Raw genomic sequence first — 20,332 nt, 5'->3', positions numbered from 1 at the left:
GATTCTCTCTTTTGGGGTGAACTAGGAGGTCATTAATATACACATTAGTAGAACCTGTGCCAGACTGACCGAAAAGTTATCAAAGAAGCTGGAAATGGCAGGTCTGTTTAATAATGTTTGGTTCCTGATATGCCCCGGTACTGCTGCCCTCCGCCACTACACGTCATAATGGTCCATTCAGACGGGAGGCCGCTGTTGTAATGCTTGGCACGCGCCACCGATTGTTCCTCGTGGTGTGCGGGTGCTTGGTCATTCCGCATCACCCACCCACACATATATACACACACATATATACACACACACACACACACGCACGCTCATCCCTCACTCACAAACAGTCGTCCAAGGCGCGCGCATGCATGCACGCACGCACGCACCCGCAGCAACAGAACAATGTGCCTGTCTGTCAAGAGCCCGCTGGCCTCGTGCACTCTGCAACACGGTCGGGAATGATAATGATAATGATAATCATACTTGTCGCAGGACGGAGCGGAGCGGCCTGCTGGAGCCGCACAATGACCGACACACACACACACACACACACACACACACACACACACACACACACACACACACACACACACACACACACACACACACACACACACACACACACACACACACACACACACACACACACACACACACACACACACACACACACAGTGGGGGTGCGAGGAGCATCTCCTGCAGTCGGCGTGGCACAGAGCCCACTGTCCTCCACTACCAACCGGCTACGAGAGGAGAGTAAGGACAACAACACAACCCAACCTAACTTGTTGTGGACGCGCTCCAGCCCCGTGTCCCCGAGACACACCGCTGTCCTTCTAGGCTCCTGTTGGATTCTGCTCGCATGGACAAGTGGTCAGGAAAGCGTCCAGCAGCACGGTGAGATGTGGCCGCGGAGCTCTGCGGGCAGCCGCCAGCACGCAGCATATTATTATTAGAAATAATAGAGAGAGAGAAAAAAACCCGCCTTCTTACCTTCACTTCTGCAAGATTACAAACGTGAAAGTCGGCCCGCGGTTTTTCCCCAAGCTGGTTTTCTTGTTGTCGCTGTTTGCTCATTCATTCGCCTCTAGCGCTTTTCTCTTCACTGTTTCTAGACTATATGAGCTGCTGTATGGATGGATGGATGGATGGATGGAGGGAGGGAGAGCACACAGCAGGACCCTCAACACTCTCTGTGGCAACCGGAGGGGGCGGGGCCACGGCTGCCTATGTCAGAGAGAGAGAGAGAGAGAGAGAGAGAGAGAGAGAGAGGGGGGGATGGACTACTATACACCCAGATGCCAGTTTATTAGGTACACCAAGTTAAAACTAACGCAGTCAATAAATCCTACCTTATATTATTAATAAGATATTAGAGATGACATTGTAGTTTTGAGTCTAATGGCTCTTTATAGTTTCTATTTTTATTGGATATAGCCTACTTCTAGTGTATCTATTTATTGTATTCCCTTTCTCTAATGTACCACCAGCTATCAACTATTAAATTAATCACCAACTATTTTGACAATCAATTAACCGGTTTGAGTTGGGGTTTTTTTTTTATGAAAAAAAAAGGAGAACATTTTGTGACGTCCGCTTGTTAAATATGAATATGTTCTAGTGTCTTCTCTCCTCTGGGACAGGAAACTGAAGATCTTTGAGTTGTGGACAGAACAAGACATTTGAGGACGTCATCTTGATCCACATTTTTCACCATTTTCTGACATTTTAGAGACCAAACAACTAATCCATTAATTGTTAAAAATAATCACCAGATGAATCTCCTATTTTAAAAAAAGAATTGGTCAGTTGCAGCCCCTCTGGGGATGAATAAAGGCTTGTCTTATATATATATATATATATATATATATATATATATATATATATATATATATATATATATATATATATATATATATATATATATATACTGCAGTGGTTGTGCTATTTGTTACATCACTAAGGCTAGAAGCACTTTTTATGTCTTTTTGTTGTTTTTTTAAATCAAGGCTGATGTCTTTTCTGTTTGCGCCATCTTTAATGAAATCAAATCAGATTTTTTTCACACTGCACAGTTACTTTGATTCTTGTATTTTATACTGTACGTGTCATATTCTATTTTAGCTTGTTTTTTTTATTTTTTATTCTCAATGACTGTTTTCTTTTGAAATGTCTTTTTTAATGTTTTATGTAAAGCATTTAGACCTGCCTTGTTGCTGAAAGATGCTGTATGAATAAACTTTAAAACTGAACATTATAACCTGCATGTCGTATGCACTAGTTTTAGGCCTTTATTTCCACAGGACCGATGAAGACATGAAAGGGGAGAGAGAGAGGGGGGAGAATGACATGCAGCAAAGGGCCGAGGGTCGGAGTCAAACCCTCGGCCCGCCTGCTCTACCAACTGAGCTAACCCGGCCACCAGATTTCATTATTACCCACAATACAAATCAGTCAACTGGATGATTTCAATTCAAACACTTAATTGCTAATTAAGTATAAGCAGTATTTAATTAGACTTGTCCCTTTAGATCATTTCTAGTTGCCTCTCCCACATTTCACTGGCCCTGCAGACAAAAATATAAAATGTTTCATATATATATATATATAAATATAACTTATACCATAAAATAAAACTAATCATTCATCAGGATTGTCACCCATTTATGTATTCATGTAAAACCAATGTATCAGCCTTTTCCCATTCAATCTGACCAATCAATAAAAGGACCGAGAAGATTCATCGGATGATGAGAAGATGAGAAACTTTTCTTTTAACATAATGGGTCACTAAAGTGACCAAAGTCAGCGTCTCGTTGCCAGACAAAGGGCAGTTTGTCAGATAAGATAAATGGGTTGTAAAACTAGTCTTGAGAACAAACTACAGATGCTGCATTTATAAGTGTTGTGTGGAAAAATTAATTATTTGCAAGTATAATAAATCCTGAAGGATGAGCACAGAAATGACCACTGAAATAAAAAAAAGCCTCACTGAAGAGAAACCGAAAGAGAGAAAAAACAGAGCACCTGCTGTGACTTCTAATGCAAATGATCCTCTCAGTGCATCTTCAATATGCATTCAGTATATTAAAAAGCACATTCTGGTGCTGGTCACATGCTGTTTTAATATATTTCTTGGACAAACACAAAGCCGTCGCAGACACTTCAGGAACAGACAGCATGTTTCATTTCTTTAGCACGCTAACCTTTACACAGGATCCCTCATATACAAGTGTTTAAACACACACTAACCACTAGCCATACTGCTGGTGTGCATGTGTGTGTGTGTGTGTGTGTGTGTTACAGAGCAGCATGTACCCTCCCATACATTTCCATGACAAACCTGCCACCTATAGGCAGAGGGTGAAAGTGCGGTGCAGTGAGCCGTGCGTGGCCATGCAGAGGACAGAGTGCTGAGGGAATTGCAGCGCAGTGTGTGTGTGTGTGTGTGTGTGTGTGTGTGTGTGTGTGTGTGTGTGTGTGTGTGTGTGTGTGTGTGTGTGTGTGTGTGTGTGTCTTGATAAGGATGCTCACGTGGGCCGAGAGAAAAGCTGAAAACTGTCTGAAAGAGCTGAATTACAAATAGCTTCAACTTTCAGTGGAAGGTTCAAGCGGTCATATTCCAAAAAAAGTGCACCTAAGTGTTATCAGGTTGTTTATTTGGATCTCTCTTAGCTCAAGGCTGGTCTCTCAAGAGTCTGTATTAGGAGGTTAAATAGCCTTCCCACCTCCAATTGAGCTTTCTTTAAAATACTGTAGTGTCATTTGATATGTTCCAATATTTATAATAAAATATATTTATATGGCACAGTTCATACACAAAATGCAGCTCAAAGTATTTAATAAGAGACTTTTAGCGTTTTCAAAATACTAACATAACCCGTTTGTTTCAAAAGAGATTCTCAGCCTTTTATTTAGGATTATGTCCCTCGTATTGTTCTGGGCGTTCATGTGATATGGTTTAAGTTTTCAGGGGCCATTCCATCCCTCTGTACCTTTACATTTGTGTTGGTTTTAGTGCAGTTGCAGTCGGCTTCAGTCTTATCCTAATCCAGAAGTACATTTCGATGTGTTTTGGCCTTTGATCCACACAAACTGTATTGAAGGGGACAGAAAACAGATCTCCTAGTGTGAGCATTTTCAGTTCATTTGTCTCTGTTTTCAGTGTTGTCATGTAGACAAGGAAAACTAAGTGTTGGGCAACATAAAATCCTGATAAAAAGAAAAGTACAAATGTGCATGTGTTTGTGTGTTTGAGATAAAAACAGCATTTCAGGGCTTAGGCTGGCTGTCCATTCAGGGCTCTGATTGTACGTACGGGACGCAGGAGTTTTTTACCTAAAAGTTATTGTAAACAAACATTGTGATAGGGTTGCTTACATCATTATCTCGCATAGCCAGACCTTACTCCACAGTGCTGTGGAGGAGGGTCTGGCTACTCCTTATAGCATCCTCAGTACAATGGCCCTTTATGTTAACTCTCAGATGATTGTAAGGTGATCACAACTTGAAAACACAGAATATGGGCTTCACCAAAATCAACCCAATATCTGAGTAAATTGAAAATGGTCATTTCCCACATCTATGTCCTTTGTGAGGCGTCACAAAGGAGGCAACATTTCATGCAATAGCAGACGTGTAACCGCTAACAGGACTTTATACATGTTTATACATCAGTGTACAGTTACTTCTCCACTATATTGAGGGACAGAGGTGTTAGTAGTTATGCTATACGGAGCGATCCATGCTCCACTGCAGCCAGGTAGGATGCTGGTACAGTAATAGCTTTTTTTCTGGCTTCTGATTGGCCAACATGGCTTGTTGGTTTGGTATGCTCTTATATTTACAGCACTTCAATGTGTTTTTGCAGAGATTTTCCAAAATCCCCATGTACATGTGGACTAGGCCTTGGTCTCATCTGTGCTGCCTCAGATGGTGCATGAAAGTAGGGTATAAGTGAAGCAGTGCTTCGACATGAGGCTTTCATATGCTTCACATACTGTGTGCTGTGCACTTAAAAACCATCAAGGGGATTTTTCTTCCAGGGCTGTTTCCTTGGCGTCTCTACTTTATTGGACAGTATCCACTGGAGAGAGTCGGGGCAGATGGTGAGAGGATAAGACGTGATAAAGGTCGTGCCCCTTGTGCAAAGCCACCCAGAGGGCTTTGAGGCTGACCGGCACTTTACGTGTGATCTTGATGTCAGCTAAAAGCTCTGATGTATTTAGACATTTCACAATGTATTCATGCATTCACAGACTGTTGACCTAACAAGACCATTTGGCAGGTTACCATTCATTATCTTGGGGTCTAATTTCAGCTGGTTAGTAAAATATGGAAGGTAACCAGTTATGGCCGTGCTGATGTATGTTGAACTATGGAATTCAAATTCAAATTCAAAACTTGTCCATGCTTATATCTTCAGAAGACTCGATTACTACGGTGTCTTAACAGGTCTCCCTAAAATATCAATCAGACAGCTACAGCGGATTCAGAACACTGCTGCTCCAGTCCTCACTGAGACCAAGAGACCCCTCCACTTCTGAGCTCTTTACACTGGCTTCAAAATACTGCTGCTGGTTAATAAAGCACTGAATGGTTAAGGGCCCAACTAGTTCTCTGGTCGGTTGCTACATTCCAGTATGAACCACCTGGGTCAACTCAGAGTCAGAACTAAACCACATATATTCACCACCTATCTGGACCTAACTCCCAAAGACCTGAAACTCTCAGTTCTTTTGAATCAAAGCTAAAGTCTTTTCTGATTGATGCTGCCTTTTATTAAATCTAGTCATGTACATATCTGACAGTGCACTTAGCTAGTTATATATGCTCTATAATGAATGGTTTTAATTGCTTTTAAAAGTACTGTAGGTAGGATTGTGAAGATCCAGGACTTAGCCAAAAAAATGTGAACATCGACAACTTCTCAGTCCCTCCCCCCTTTCTGCTAAAGCCCAAAACGGTCTCCTAAGCCCCTCCCCCCACAAGAGAGAATGAACGTGTGTGCATGAGCAGTGATTGACATGCAGTTAGACACCCCTCTGGCCCTGATTGGTGCATCTGAACAGGGAGCGGTGGATTTTTGTAAATCCCAGTCCAGGCTCTAGGTGGAGCCAGAGGAGCTGGATTTATTTTAAATGACCTGCTTCATGTAGTTCTACTGAAACATAGGCTCAGTTTCAGCTAATGCCACAGAAAGGTAGTTTTATTAGTCTTACCTACTGCACCTTTAACTGCTCTTTAATGTTTTATGTAAAGCACGTTACATTGCCTTGTTGCTGAAATGTGACATATAAACAAAGTTGCCTTATCTTTTTCAGCAAGCTTTGACTCGTGTCTACAAAGTATTTAAATTTATGCTGATGATTTACGCCCTTTCTGAACACCAGTGCCTGCGTTATTGCTGCTTGCAGCTTTCTCGACAACCGCCCACACAAGCAGCTTTACGCTCGACACCGCGCTTCCTCAGGGTCCCGAGCCAAACACTCGCCATGACAGGCGGCAGTGGCTCAGGTGTTCCTCTCTGCCACGGGGATCTGGAGGTGTGGGAGGCTCTGAGGGTCACTTGCAATATTTCAAATGGCTGATGAAGTTTAGATGCTTTGCACAGAACATCCCATTCACCCACAAATCAGACCCGGATTTTGTATTACTTTATGATCACTTGAATGGCTGAAAGAAATTGTAGTTTGAGTTCTGTGGCCAGCCTATTGTTTACTTACTGTTTATATAGAGATTTGAAAGAGACAAGGTGATTGTAGGTCAGCTGTTATTTTCCAGCCTACAAACTGTGGACAAAAAGGTTTTGGTCACTTTCAAGGCTGTTCCACTGACGAACCTTTTATCTCCAAATGTAGGATTTTATTTTAGTAATTATAATGAACCAACCCCCAACCTATCTCCCCTCTGCAAACACACACACACACACACACACACACACACACACACACACACAAACACACACACACACACACACACACACACACACACACACACACACACACACACACACACACACACACACCCCTCCTCCCAAAAATAATGAAATGTCTTTGCTCCGGAGGTAGCTGAAATAATGGGCAGAGAGAGGGAGAGGGGGAGACCATAAACGATAATGAACCACCTCATTCTCCTTTTTTTAATTCCTTCGCTGATTTCTCCCCCAACCCCCTCCCTTTCTCCTCCTCCGTGCATCCCACCGTCACCTACACATTTTCTCATTTTATTTTAAACCCGGCGGAGCACATCCACCTACTCCCATCTTGAGTCTCCCTCCCCCCTCCCTCCCTCCCTCAGCCAGACAGAGCCACCACCCTGCCATCTCTCTCACCTCCTCCCCCTTTCTTGTCTCCTCTCACTCCTCACCCGTTTCTACATTGTCTGAAGCAGCCCCCCCCCCCTCTCTGCCAGGAAGCATCCTGGGTAATTTCCTCCTCTTATTGAATTGGGACGGGGGGCGGATGGAGGGAGAGATAAAGGGATGGGCAGATGAACGGAGGCTTGGGATGAGTGCTAATGGAGCCGGTGGAGAATTCATACTTCACCCATCACAAATACATCCTTCTCTCTTCTTCGTCTTTCCTTTGGCTCATGTTCTCTCTTGAGTAAAGTACAGACGGCCTTCTCTCCCTTTATTCCCTGTCATCCTCTCATCCTCTCTCGCTCTCTCTCTCTCATAACAACAACCAGGACAAAAGACTCAGACCTTCTTTTCACAGAATGCTAGGCTATTGAACTACCCTGCACTCGGTCTGCTTTCTCTCTCTCTCTCTCTCTCTCTCTCTCTCTCTCTCTCTCTCTCTATGTTATTTCTATAGGTGAGTGAGTCATTGTTTCTCTATTCCTGTCGCTACTTTTGCTCCTCTGGGCCGAACACTGTAATCTTTCTGCAGCACAGTCTCATCCTAATGCGAACACACACACACACACAATATTATTTGCGAAAACTTCACCTTTACCTAAGCTACAGGTTCAGAAAAGACAGTCTGGTCTGACAGATACTGTACAGTATGTATGCTGGTTTGGGTGGAGGTGGATGAGGTTGGAAGGTGAATGGCCCAAAGCAGCTTCTCAAACGTTGACTCAAAAAATTTGCAGCAACTTAATACTCTCCCTCAGAGCTTGAGCTATATTTTGGCCAATAAGTATTAAAGTGAAGAAATGTAGGGCTTATACTTTTACACAGTTTTACCAAGATTCTGACATTCACCTTTCTTCTTTGGGATTTGTTCTGAGGTAAGAATCAAATCCACACACACTAAATAGAGAATAATAATGGGTTATTATTTTTTCTTTATACATATATTTTTTGCTTTATTTCACAAAGCACTATGGTCTTTTCACACACACACAAACACTACACTTACACTTCAATTTGCATCCAATATGTTATTTGGGAACTAGATATTACAGGCTCTACGTCCTGAGCCACAGCTGCATATTTATTTATTTCAGAGCTCTGATGCTGGTTTAAAAGTTTCACCATGACTGACATGAATGCAGACAACTATACTAACCTGGACTCTGATCCTGGAGTGGTATTAGTACACAACCCATTTCACTTCCTGTAGTTTATTCTACTACAGGCACCAAGTAGCAGCGAGTTAAAGGCTCAAACTCAGGCTACATCTACCCTACATTTTGCTTTGAGAACGGATATCCTTTGCTACGTTAACATCTCGCGTCCACACTACTTTGGCGTTTCCGAGCACCCCAAAAAAACAAACAACGCAGACACCCTCGTAAATCAGACTTATTGGTAGGGTAGGCTTAAATACCTTTCAGTGACAGTTTCACCTCGTTTTTACATTAGTTCTGCTACTGGAGCTTAAACTCTCGTGTGGATGGAGATCGTTTTTGAATGGGAAATGGGACTGCATTTATATGTATGGACTACATCATGGAAAGGTGCTTTTTGGGGAGTGAAATTAAAATTGCTCAACAACAATGCTTGGATATTAGTAAGAAAAACACGCAAAGAAAATATGGGTTGGTTTTGTTCTTTGCTGGATTCTAACATAAGGCTAATGATGAGAACTGTGTTGACATGTCAGTGTCAAGTCATTAGAATGGCTTCGACACGGTGTCTCCAAACAGCCTGCCCAACACAACACAGAGTCACTGAGGTTGTTGCAGGTGTGACGGTGTGTGTGTGTGTGTGTGTGTGTGTGTGTGTGTGTGTGTGTGTGTGTGTGTGTGTGTGTGTGTGTGTGTGTGTGTGTGTGTGTGTGTGTGTGTGTGTGTGTGTGTGTGTGTATGCGCGTGTGTGCATTTGTCAAGCTAGGTAGGTCATCAAACACAGGAAAGCCACAGTGCAGTCAAGTACTTTACAAAATAAAACACATTTCAAAATAAAACATCCAAGTTTACGGTGATTTCGGCTGTCTTGACTTCTTAGCTGTGACTAGAGTGAGACAGGTGAACAGGCAGGAGAGAAAGACAGACAGACAGACAGAGAGAGTGCCCCTCCCCCCCACACACACACACACACACACACACAGACACACACACAGTTTGAAATGGCCTAACTGGAAGTGGTGGGGGTTGTTGTTGGAAGACTACCAAAGACACACAAGGAGCAAGAGAGAAAGAGAAAAAGAGAGAGAGAGCCACGCTGTAGAGTGGAGAGGAGCAGGATCACTTTGTGACCGGCGCGGAGAAATGGGCACGAATCTGCACTTCTCCAGTGTGTTCCTGGCTTCAGACTGACTGACAGACAGACAGACAGACAGACAGACAGACAGACAGACAGACAGACAGACAGACAGACAGACAGACATATTGGCATTCCAGTGGAAATTGGCACATCAGTGCCTCTCTCCTCAGCTAATTAACTAGACACTCAGGGGCCTGGCTTAAATGGAACGAGCTCAACCCTCTATTCGCCCATCCGTTACACACACACACACACACACACACACACACACACACTATATGACTGACAGCGAGTGTGTGACACTGATAGTAACAGTGGTACAGGGTGGAGTGATTCTGTGTAGAAACTACTGTATATGCTATATACCAATCACGACCCCCACCCACACACTGAGCAGCCAAGCCAAGAACAAGGAGCTGATCCGCCTCCCTAACGCAGAACTCTTGCAGCTGTTTCCTCCACATGCAACAATGCTGCTAATTGACTAGCAGGACTCATCAGATTTGGGTTTCAAATGTAAATGTGAATAGACTGTATTTATATAGTGCTTTTCTAGTCTTAACGACCACTCAAAGTGCTTTGACATAGTACAGTAGAGTACAGTACTTTTTGTAAACTGACTGGATAGTCTCACTGGTTCACTTCCTGCCCAGCTGTCCAAAGGCCCCGCGGCTCGCGTGAAAATAGACCTGCTGCGCATCTTTAGCGGAGCGGCTGGTGGAACATCAAGCATTGACTTTAATGGTTAAATGATTGCTGGCGGGGGTCGCGGAGCCTCCGGAACGCAGAAAAAAGAAAAAAGGGGCTCACTTGCAAAAATAAATGTAATAGCTGGCAACGTTTCATCATCAGGCAAATTGTGTTACATACTGAGAAGCCATCTTTTGCGGAAGGTGACTGTTTGGCTGCACCTATCACCAATATTTAAGCTTAAACTCTATTTATAGTAATGGAAATGTGAATGTTAATGTAACTGCGCCTTATTTAATGTGGAAGTTGGTGCAGTCAAAGAGTGACATCCTACAAAAGATGGCTTCTCAGTATGTAACAACAATTGCCTGATAATGGTCTAGTACCGAAACCAGCTATTCCATTTATTTTAGCAAGTTAGACACTGTGCGGGAGTTTCTTTGCAATTGATTTATAAAATACTTGGAAATTAATTTATAATGAGCTAGTGCCAGTCCTTCTAATTCTATATCCATGAGAAACCTTTTAGTAAAAGTACATTATGTGCAGAGAATACACAAACAACACAGTCAACAACAACACAGAAAATAATGGTTTTGGTCCACTGATCTTGACCACTGTCTGTGACTGAAAACACTAACACATCTTTTTTTCCATTCCAGTGTTTGAATTGTGAGACGGTTTGTGTGTGTGGGAGTTGTCTTCCCAGCGAGGCATTAGTGGGCCTCGCGGTTTCCTCCTACAGGCCTGTACTCAACACTCCAGTGTACAAAAGAACCTGCTGCTCTGTCAAGATTTACATTATGATCCACCCTCAAAGAAATCCCTGTGCTCTCACGGTACACACACACACACACACACACACACACACACACACACACACACACACACACACACACACACACACACACACACACACACACACACACACACACACACACACACACACACACACACACACACACACACAGTCTGACAGCAGAGACAAACAGACATTCAGAAACACTTTGCGCTGCAGCCCCACACCGGAGCCCGGGATCAGATCCAGGGTGTCTGTTGTCTAACAGCACGCAGCTGTGTCGCAGTGAGCTCACGTACCTTGTTGTTGCCCATGCACTGCAGCTTCATGTGCTTCATGTAGGTGGTGGTGAGAGGCATGTTGTAGTCGATCACCTCCAGCACCAGAGAGCTCGGCCTGTCGTTCTCTGAAGAGGAGAGGAGCAAAGACAAACATCAAGCAGTGACAACCAGCTTTCCCTTTTCTACCTGTGATATTTAAAATACATTGGGGAAAGTGGAGGAGGCTCTGCAGCAGTTATTCTAACATATATATTATACATTTTAACAATACAAACAGGGGAAGCACCACATGCCACTAAATGGGTCCATCACCACAACAGAAGACTCCTAAAGGATTGTTGAATGAAAAGCTTTGACAGCTTTAAAGAACTGGTATTTACTACCGCGCTGCTGTATTGTACACAGTTTATTTCATCAACATCTTCTGAATTTAAGCTTTTCAAAATGTCCCTCTTCTTATCTTTTCTCCCCCTTGCACTGACAGCTGCTGGGTCTCCTCTTAAACCCACCGACAGTTAATGCTGGTGGTTTTTAGGCTGCCTTGTCAGAGAGCCGACACTAGAGGACCCTCTAGAGCTGGCCAGCAGCACAGACAAAGAGAAGCAGTCGGACTCTGTTGGAGCCTTTAAATCCAAACTTAAAACATCATCATCTCAACTTTCAGTTAGTCGTTTATTAATAACGACTAACTGGCTCGTTGCAGTCGTTTGCATCTGGATCTTCATCCTGCAGGAGAGTTACTTCTCCTCTCATCTCTCCCTTTACAATCCAATTCATCTTCACATCCTCATTATCTAAACGGTCATTTTATTTTGGTGGTCTATTGTACGTTTATTCATCCAAACAGAGGTTTTTTTTTCCCTGTTAAAAGTTTTTCTTTATCTGAATCCTGGGTCAAAGGACTGGGTCGTATGCTGTACAGATTGTAAAGTGTAAATTTGTGAGATCGGGCTATATAAATAAAGTTGACACATTAAGAGATGCTAAAGAGAGCATAAACTAAAAGGTGGAACTCTCCTTCTCTGTCCGAATATTTACACTGCGAAAGTTTGTTCCCCATTTCATGCAGCTCTTTTCTAAAAGGAAAGAAAGGAAACGGAAAATAAAAGCACATGACAAGCCACACTATCTCCACATCTCCACCCACACGTCCCTCCTCTGCCTCTCCTTTCACTCGTTTATCTACTGACCTCGGCAAGGACATGTCTAACGTCTGGAGCGTCTACAGAATGGACATGAATACGAGTCGCGAGATCAATACGGCTTAGCAGAATAGACAGGGCCGTCATCATTGATTGGTGATTGATAGTCTTGTACCAGGACAGGAGAAAGAGAGCATGTATCCTCCAGAGAGGGACACACTGTGATAACTGACTGATTATGAGACACAAAGCGGTCTTCAACATGAGGCTCTGGACCCCTGCTCAGTCAGGACAACGCTCATCTTGGCCGAGAGACGCTTTCCCTTATTTGTGCAAAACTAGATAAAGAAACCAATGTTACGAATACTTTTGTTGGTCTAAATAAGTGTAGTGTGAGCAGGAAACGCAGGTTTAAATATGCTTTAATGCGATACATCAATCAGTGTGTCCCTGAGCAAAACACTCAACCCCTAGTTGCTCCAGAGGCGTGCAACCTCTGACATATGTAGCAATTGTAAGTCGCTTTGGATAAAAGCGTCAGCTAAATGACATGTAATATTAATAGGAGTTTTTTTTATCACCGTTGGGTAAAGATTCCATAATAATCTTTCAGCATATTATAATTCAATTGGTCGGAGAGAAAACTAGACTTCTGCACCTCCTCTTGGCTCTGTTTTTAGGCTTTAGGAGACTTTGGTCATTTCAGAGAGAGAACGTTCCTATTGGCTGTTCTACAAATACAGATGAGTTATTTTATGGAAAGAGGGGAGAGTTGCAATACAAGAGCTGAGTTTTTACAAAACTGCCCACCCCATCTTAAAAGTAGTTTATTCATAATCTCAACTGAACCTGACGAATCAGAGATGACTGCAGGGGTTAATGGCTTACTAGTCTATATCCACTTATTATTATTATTATTATTATTATTATTATTATTCCACTTCCGAGGTGCTGCTGGAAATTCCGCTGGATGTCCCTCATTTTCGGCGGGATGTCCGTCCCCTTCCTCTGTCTCTGTGTTGTTGTTCTAACCTCCGGTGGATTTGTGAGGACTATGGTTAACTGCTCCTCAGATCTCTGCAGGGTAAATCCAGACAGCTAGCTAGACTATCTGTCCAATCGGAGTTTTCTCTCACACGACTAAAACTACTTTTGAACGTCCACATGTTCCACCAAAACAAGTTCCTTCCTGAAACTATTTAGCAGAGGCACCATCTGGAGCTTAGCCCCGCCCACGATGACTGTGATTGGTTTAAAGAAATGCCAATAAACCAGAGCACGTTTTTCTCCCATCCAGGAATGCTGTGTGGACTAGCCAGACTGGCAATGCGAGACTAAGGGGTAACAAACTGTTGCCAGCAGCTCCTCATCACTGCAAGGTTAAGCAGAATGAAATGAAGAGAGGCCAAACATGGAGTCTAGATCGATGAAGTCAAGGCAAATGTATCTGCATAAGTAAAGCTCTCGAAGAAGACAAGATACATAAAACAGTACACAATGCCCCTTTCCCCACAACAATCACTTATTATTCTGGTTCTTTGGTTCCTCTTTGTTATGAACATAAACCTGATGTTCCCTTGTTTATGTTATATGTTTATGGACGAACATCATGACGCCAACATGAAGCTGTAGATAAGTTGATTGTTGGTATTGAGCGTATGTCCTCAATCCGTCAATTTTATTTATAAAACCCCAAATTACAAAAATATTCTCTATTCTTAGTCTCTTGAGTCAGATAAAGAAAAACTCTAGAAAACTCTTCCGCTAACCGACACCCACACACCCACACACACACACACACACACACACACACACACACACACACACACACACACACACACACACACACACACACACACACACACACACACACACACACACACACACACACACACACACACACACACACACACACACACACACACACAGTGAGCCTGCTGCCTGTGTCAATTAAGCATGGTTCTGGTCCACGCTGATTAATTGCATTTAATAATTCACAGCTGAACTTTAGTGGGAGTCACTTCTGAGTAGATAAAGGGGGCTGAGGTTGTGTGTGTGTGTGGGGTGGGGGGAGGCCGAACCCCCACAGGGAAGGAAGGCAATTAGCTGCTCTCTTTCTGAGTGGCATCCAGTGTGGTCATAACAATGAGCTGTGTGTGTGTGTGTGTGTGTGTGTGTGTGTGTGTGTGTGTCTGTATGTGTGTGTGTGTGTGTGTGATTGTTTGCTCAGCTTACTTCATCTTCTAATTAAATTATTTCTATTCTATTTTATTTTTAATCAATGGCCAGCTGGTCAAAGCAAACAGACCGATGCTGTGTTTTAATTCACATTACATGATTTCAAAAGTTCTTCCCTCAGATTCAGAAAATTATTAATTTTTCAACAGCACAGAGGCTTTTGTTGGTATTTGGTTATGGATAAATGCAAATGTAAAAAAAATCAATTTGTGACATTGAAGGCAACCTCTCCCTGCCAGGACTCCCCTCTCACCCCTCATCTTCCACATCTTATTTTGACTTCCTCTGTACAGACTCTCATTTCTTTCTCTTTTACATTTCACCTTCCCTCCTTTTCTTTCTCCCCCCACAGCCCTCTCTCCCCCGACTCTGAGGAAGATGAGCTCGTTTCCTGGGCCATTTTCTTTGTTAAAAGCCATTAATTAGGCTAATTGAGGGGAGAGACAGGACACTCCAATGACTCCTCTTTTTAATGAGGAACGAGGAGGAAAAAACGGGGGATGGGGGGTGGGAGGGGGAGGAAGCGAGGGAAGGATGGAGAGATGGACGGAGGGTATAGGGGAGGCGATAAAGCAGGGGGAGGGAGGATGGAGGCGGAGAGGGATACAGGGATGGGACAGGAAGCTTGGAGCAGGGTAGAGGGGCTTATTGGGAGAAAGAAAGAGAAGAAGAGCTGGAAGCGAGATGGTGGGTGGAAAGATGGAGGGATGGATTAAGGAGTAGAGAAAACCCAGATATGGACAAGCTGGAGGGGGGATGGAAGGATGGGCAGCAGAAGGAGGGGTGGAACTGTGAAAAAAGATGGGGAGGGGGGGCCTTCAGGGTGCCAGTAGTTGGAGAAAATATGTACAGGATATAAGGGGGGGTGGGCAGCGGCTGAGAGGAGAGATGGGGAGGAATGTCAAATGAATGGCAGCACGTTGTCTTTCGGCTGGCAGCTACAAATGTCCAAAGTGAACTACTTTGACATCTTTTCTGATGAATGACTGAGGGCATCATCACATTTCATATTTCTACACACGTTGACAAAAGACTTATCGCTGCTGTCGGCCAGAAACTTACTAACTCAATATTTCAGTTTTTTTCTAAATCAATGCTTTATGAATGTCATTCACCCCCTCATTCTCTCCCTCATTCCCTCCCTCATTTTCTCCCTCATTCCCTCCCTAATTCTCTCCCTCATTCCCTCCCTCATTCCCTCCCTGTATAACAGATACTTAGTAGTTCACTCTATGGTCAGTAAGAGTTCAGACATTTATTAACCAGCGTCACCTTGTCTGATAAATTGCATTGTGGGATTGTTAGCAGAAAGTAGTTTTAAAGGCAAAATATTATATAGCATTTCCAGGTTCATACTTGTATTTTGTGGGTGCTCTACAAGAACATGTTGACATGCTTTAATGTTCAAAAAACACTTTATGTTTCTCACACTGCCCATGGCTGCTGCACCTGTATTCACCCTCTGTCTGAGACGCTCTCTAGGGGCGCCTGGCTCTTCAACTCCCTGGGTAAACCCTGACAAACTTCTGGCAAATTTGAGATTTGCTCTGCAAGTCAGTCTGGCCAAGAGCCCATTCAAACCCATTTCTAATGTTCCCAAAATCAAGGCACCAATCACAACCGTTGAAGTGTGCTTTACACCAATCACAACCGTTGAGGTGGGCTTTACACCAATCACAACCGTTGAGGTGGGCTTTACACCAATCACAACCGTTGAGGTGGGCTTTACACCAATCACAACCGTTGAGGTGGGCTTTACACCAATCACAACCGTTGAGGTGGGCTTTACACCAATCACAACCGTTGAGGTGGGCTTTACACCAATCACAACCGTTGAGGTGGGCTTTCGAAGCTGTGCTTCACGTGCTCGGCCATGACCAGCGAGCTGCAGGTCAGTCTGACATATGGCGATTTCATGCCGGTCAACACTACAATTAACTGACAACAGAAGTTCTACGAGTTACGGTACAGATCCACTTTTGCGACACGACTGATGCGTGGTGTCGCGACGCCTCCCCTCATTTGTACGTTGATGGGCGTTCCTCAATTTACAGCATTTTTGCAACGTCTAGCAGAAAAAGGATCCCACATTCTCCCCGTCTCCTCTGTGCTCTACTTCTACTGGACAGTTGCGTCGCGTTCAACGGATTCATTTGCATAAAGCTGGGTGTCGGCCAGCTTTTTGACGCGCAACATTCTCTCAAATGTAGCGCCGCCTTCCGGGAATGCTTTGGAGCTGTACCGTTACAGTTCTCAAGGACGCACGCATACACAGACACAACAGAACAGTCTCTTTTTCCCAAGGGGGTAAGCTTTGCTTCAGAACTTGAACCTCCTATGGCGCCATTTTGATGCTACAAAGAGATCACCTCCCGTTAGCATTCCACTGATTAGCATTCATATTGACGTCACTTTGACAGTGAATAACTTTACATCTGAAGTGTTTAAAGACTCTATTTGTCCGTTGTTTATTTCTAAAGAAACACGACAATGTATAAAAGGCTCCATTACCTTGTAGCTCACGTTATGGCTCCGTAGCAGACGCTTTTATAAAAATAGGCTAACGATTGTGTCATATAGTAGAGGACTTACCGTATAGTACAGGAGAAGCTTGTAGGCAGTTTGGACTTCCATTAGCTGTTTAGGTTTAATTACTAATGTTAACTAGCATGTTACTGATCAATAATTAGCCTGTGTTTATGTTATCTCCTTACATATACCTACGCTCTCCGTCTCTGTGAGATTGGGAATGATTGAGATTTCTCTCGGCACAGCTACCAGAAGACTTCACACTTTCAGACACGTTGCTCACGTCACATTTATGTTGTCTCTCTCAGTTGGAAGCTGCTCAGTAACGCTAGAGATCACCAGAAAAGTGCTTCTAATATCCTTCACTGGTCTCCGTCCAGAGACACGGGGTCTATTGGTCCATTATATACAGTCTATGCTTTTTCCTTGGAAACTGGTGAGTTAAGCTGCAACATGTCAGCTGTTTAGGAATTCTTCAGCATGTGTGCAGAAGATAACAAGTTTGCAATATGCAACACCTGCAAGGAGATAGTAGGGCGTGGAGGGACCACACCAAAAACCAGAATCACATTTTTTTTAGTTGGATATTGGATGTGAAAAGCGTCACCTGGATCGTTGGTCTGATTGGTTGAAGGACTATCCAATGGCGCCCAGAGGCATTTGAGCGGCATCCACTGGAAATGATCTGGAAATGAACCTTTCCCAGACCCTTCTCGGTTACAACTGAGAAGGGTCTGGGGTCTACCAGGCTAGAAATATAGTGCACTTATAGCAAATGCACAGCCCTCATCACCTGTTTGTGCCTGAAAAATGAAAGTGCACTGAAGATGTTTGCTGTAGAAAAAAGGTCCTGAGAGAAGACGTCAGCGGTGTACCTTTGTACTCGTGTCCCGTGGTGCTGATGTGCATCCTCTTCTGACACTCTCCACAGCTCATCAGGAAACGAGTCACCGCCTCTCTGGGCAGGAAGGCGTACGTCTCGGCTATCTGAGAGAGAGACACCGACAGACAGACAGTCAGACAGACAGTCCAGACAGACAAAGCACTGATGACAAAACAAGTTGGGTAACACTTTGTTTTTTTTTAAGGGATGTGCATAAGATTGACTTGACACTGTCATAGCCATGACATGACATCAGTCATGAACATGAAGGAGTCTATATGAATGTCCATGTCAGTAAGTGTCAATCAGTAAATTATGACACTTTTAATGCAAAGTTGGAATCGTTTAAGATGTCTGTGTTATGACAACTTGACATTAACTTAACATAACCAACATAACAGAACGGCCATAAATAGGTCATGGCAGGCCTAATTATCAAACTTTAATAAACTATTTAGTTTTATGTGTTAACATTACATTACACTGTCATGAAGAGGTTGGTTTTTACATAGGCATTGAGAGCATTATAATTGTGTCATGAATATATATCTTGATAAAGACTTTTTCATGTTCATGATTGATGTCATGTCATGGTTATGAAAGAGTCATCTCAGTCTTATGCACAGCCCTTCAAATGAAGTGTCACCGAGACTTGTGTAATGGTGGTATCTGGGCAAAGCTGCACCCCATATTCACTTTGTTTGGTCTCCACAAATCCTAATCACTGACATCTGCATTTTATACTGAAACATTTGCAGCAACTCACATTCAAGTTGTGATTTTAAATGATGAAAGCGCATGTTTATTATTTGAATAGCTGCCAAAACATACTGTATGACTGTCTGGGACATGCAGTCATATTTTTCCCTCCTGTGCAGTGCATATTGACACTAATGTTGTGTTGAGGTGTTGCAAATGCATATTCTAGGTTGTAATTTCCTATATTTCCCAGAAAGACATTACAAAAACACTGAGTGAGAGTGCTCCAGCTGCACTGTACTGTCATCTGTCAAAGTACTATACACAAAAACAACTTCAGTCTGAGAAATCTAATGTGTACAGTTAATTATGAAACCACGAAAACATCTTCTGTTATATATGATTCAAGTCATGGTGTCTACATTTCACCAAATATTAAATTGGGCCCAATTTTTGTGTCAAAGATGATGTTTTTTTTAAAGAGTGTCTTCACTCATCAGTGCTGCTGAGAATATGAGTCTATATGCGTTTGCATAAATCAAACATTTTCTCTGGAAGAGAGGCACAAAGACACAAAAGAGGAGAGGAGGAAGGGTGGAAAATAGCCGGCGTGGTTGGATGGGGGTTGCTGCACAGCGTGTGTGTGTGTGTGTGTGTGTGTGAGTGTGGGGAGGGGGGGGGGGGTGGGGAGAGGAGGGGTAAAGCAAAGGCAAATGTCACTCACAGCCTTTGGTGGCACTCAGACCTGAAGCTAAGTGGCATGGTACGCTAGCTCCTGGCTTTATCTATACTGTATATACACTATATTTATATCATTATGTATTCATAATGTAGAAGGACACAGAGGACAGTCTGACAGACAGATTCTAAAGAATGAATACTTTGAAAGAAGACAAAAACATATTGATATACAGATCTCTGAATAAGATGAAGAAGAAGGAGAGGGAATTGATGAAGAGTAATCAAGAACAACAACCAACAGAAGACAGAGTTCCTCCCAATGGGTGGAAGCTGCACTCCCCACATGTTCCCAAAAGAGGGCAGTGTCATCAGCAGAGACAGCAGAGCTCCAACAGCACAGGCAAACTAACTCTATCTATTTCTACATCTGCCTCCACAGGTTGGCCTGTTCATTTCAAACATAATTTTAGCTTTGAGGTTATGTTTAGGATGAAGTCAGCGAGGAATTAAAGCAGTCCCATCAAGCGCCCTGAGATGAAACAAAAGGAAATGAAATGAAAAGGACAAGTAATAAAATTGACAGAGAAAAGAAGAAAAAGAAAAGAATATTCAGTGGAGCTGATAATGTTGTCATCCTGTGACCTATAAAATGGTATCGCTTCCAAATTCATTTACCGGACTCTTGCTAGCTCTGATATTAATATTTCAAATACTACTGCCAGGTTTTTCCTTTCAAAATCG

At 43.2% G+C, this 20,332-nt stretch overlaps 1 protein-coding gene across 2 annotated transcripts in view; it reads right to left on the bottom strand.

Annotated features, from left to right (window-relative positions):
* The window catches only part of LOC114559162 (nucleolar protein 4-like), a 184,226-nt gene that overhangs the window by 122,044 nt on the left and 41,850 nt on the right, over window positions 1-20,332 (bottom strand). Inside the window, exons 3-4 of one of the 2 annotated variants that reach the window (XM_028583657.1) lie at window positions 18,204-18,315; window positions 11,438-11,544 (exon numbers count right to left, since the gene is read on the bottom strand). In XM_028583657.1, the coding sequence (XP_028439458.1) occupies window positions 11,438-11,544; window positions 18,204-18,315 (219 nt within the window). Of the gene's footprint in view, window positions 1-984; window positions 1,175-11,437; window positions 11,545-18,203; window positions 18,316-20,332 lie in introns of those variants that run through there. The other variant, XM_028583658.1, reaches the window with a different exon arrangement.

Source organism: Perca flavescens, chromosome 7, assembly GCF_004354835.1.
Source record: "Perca flavescens isolate YP-PL-M2 chromosome 7, PFLA_1.0, whole genome shotgun sequence".
Lineage (NCBI taxonomy): Eukaryota > Metazoa > Chordata > Actinopteri > Perciformes > Percidae > Perca > Perca flavescens.
Note: the sequence above shows the minus strand (reverse complement) of the source record. Positions and strands in the feature narration are given on the sequence as shown.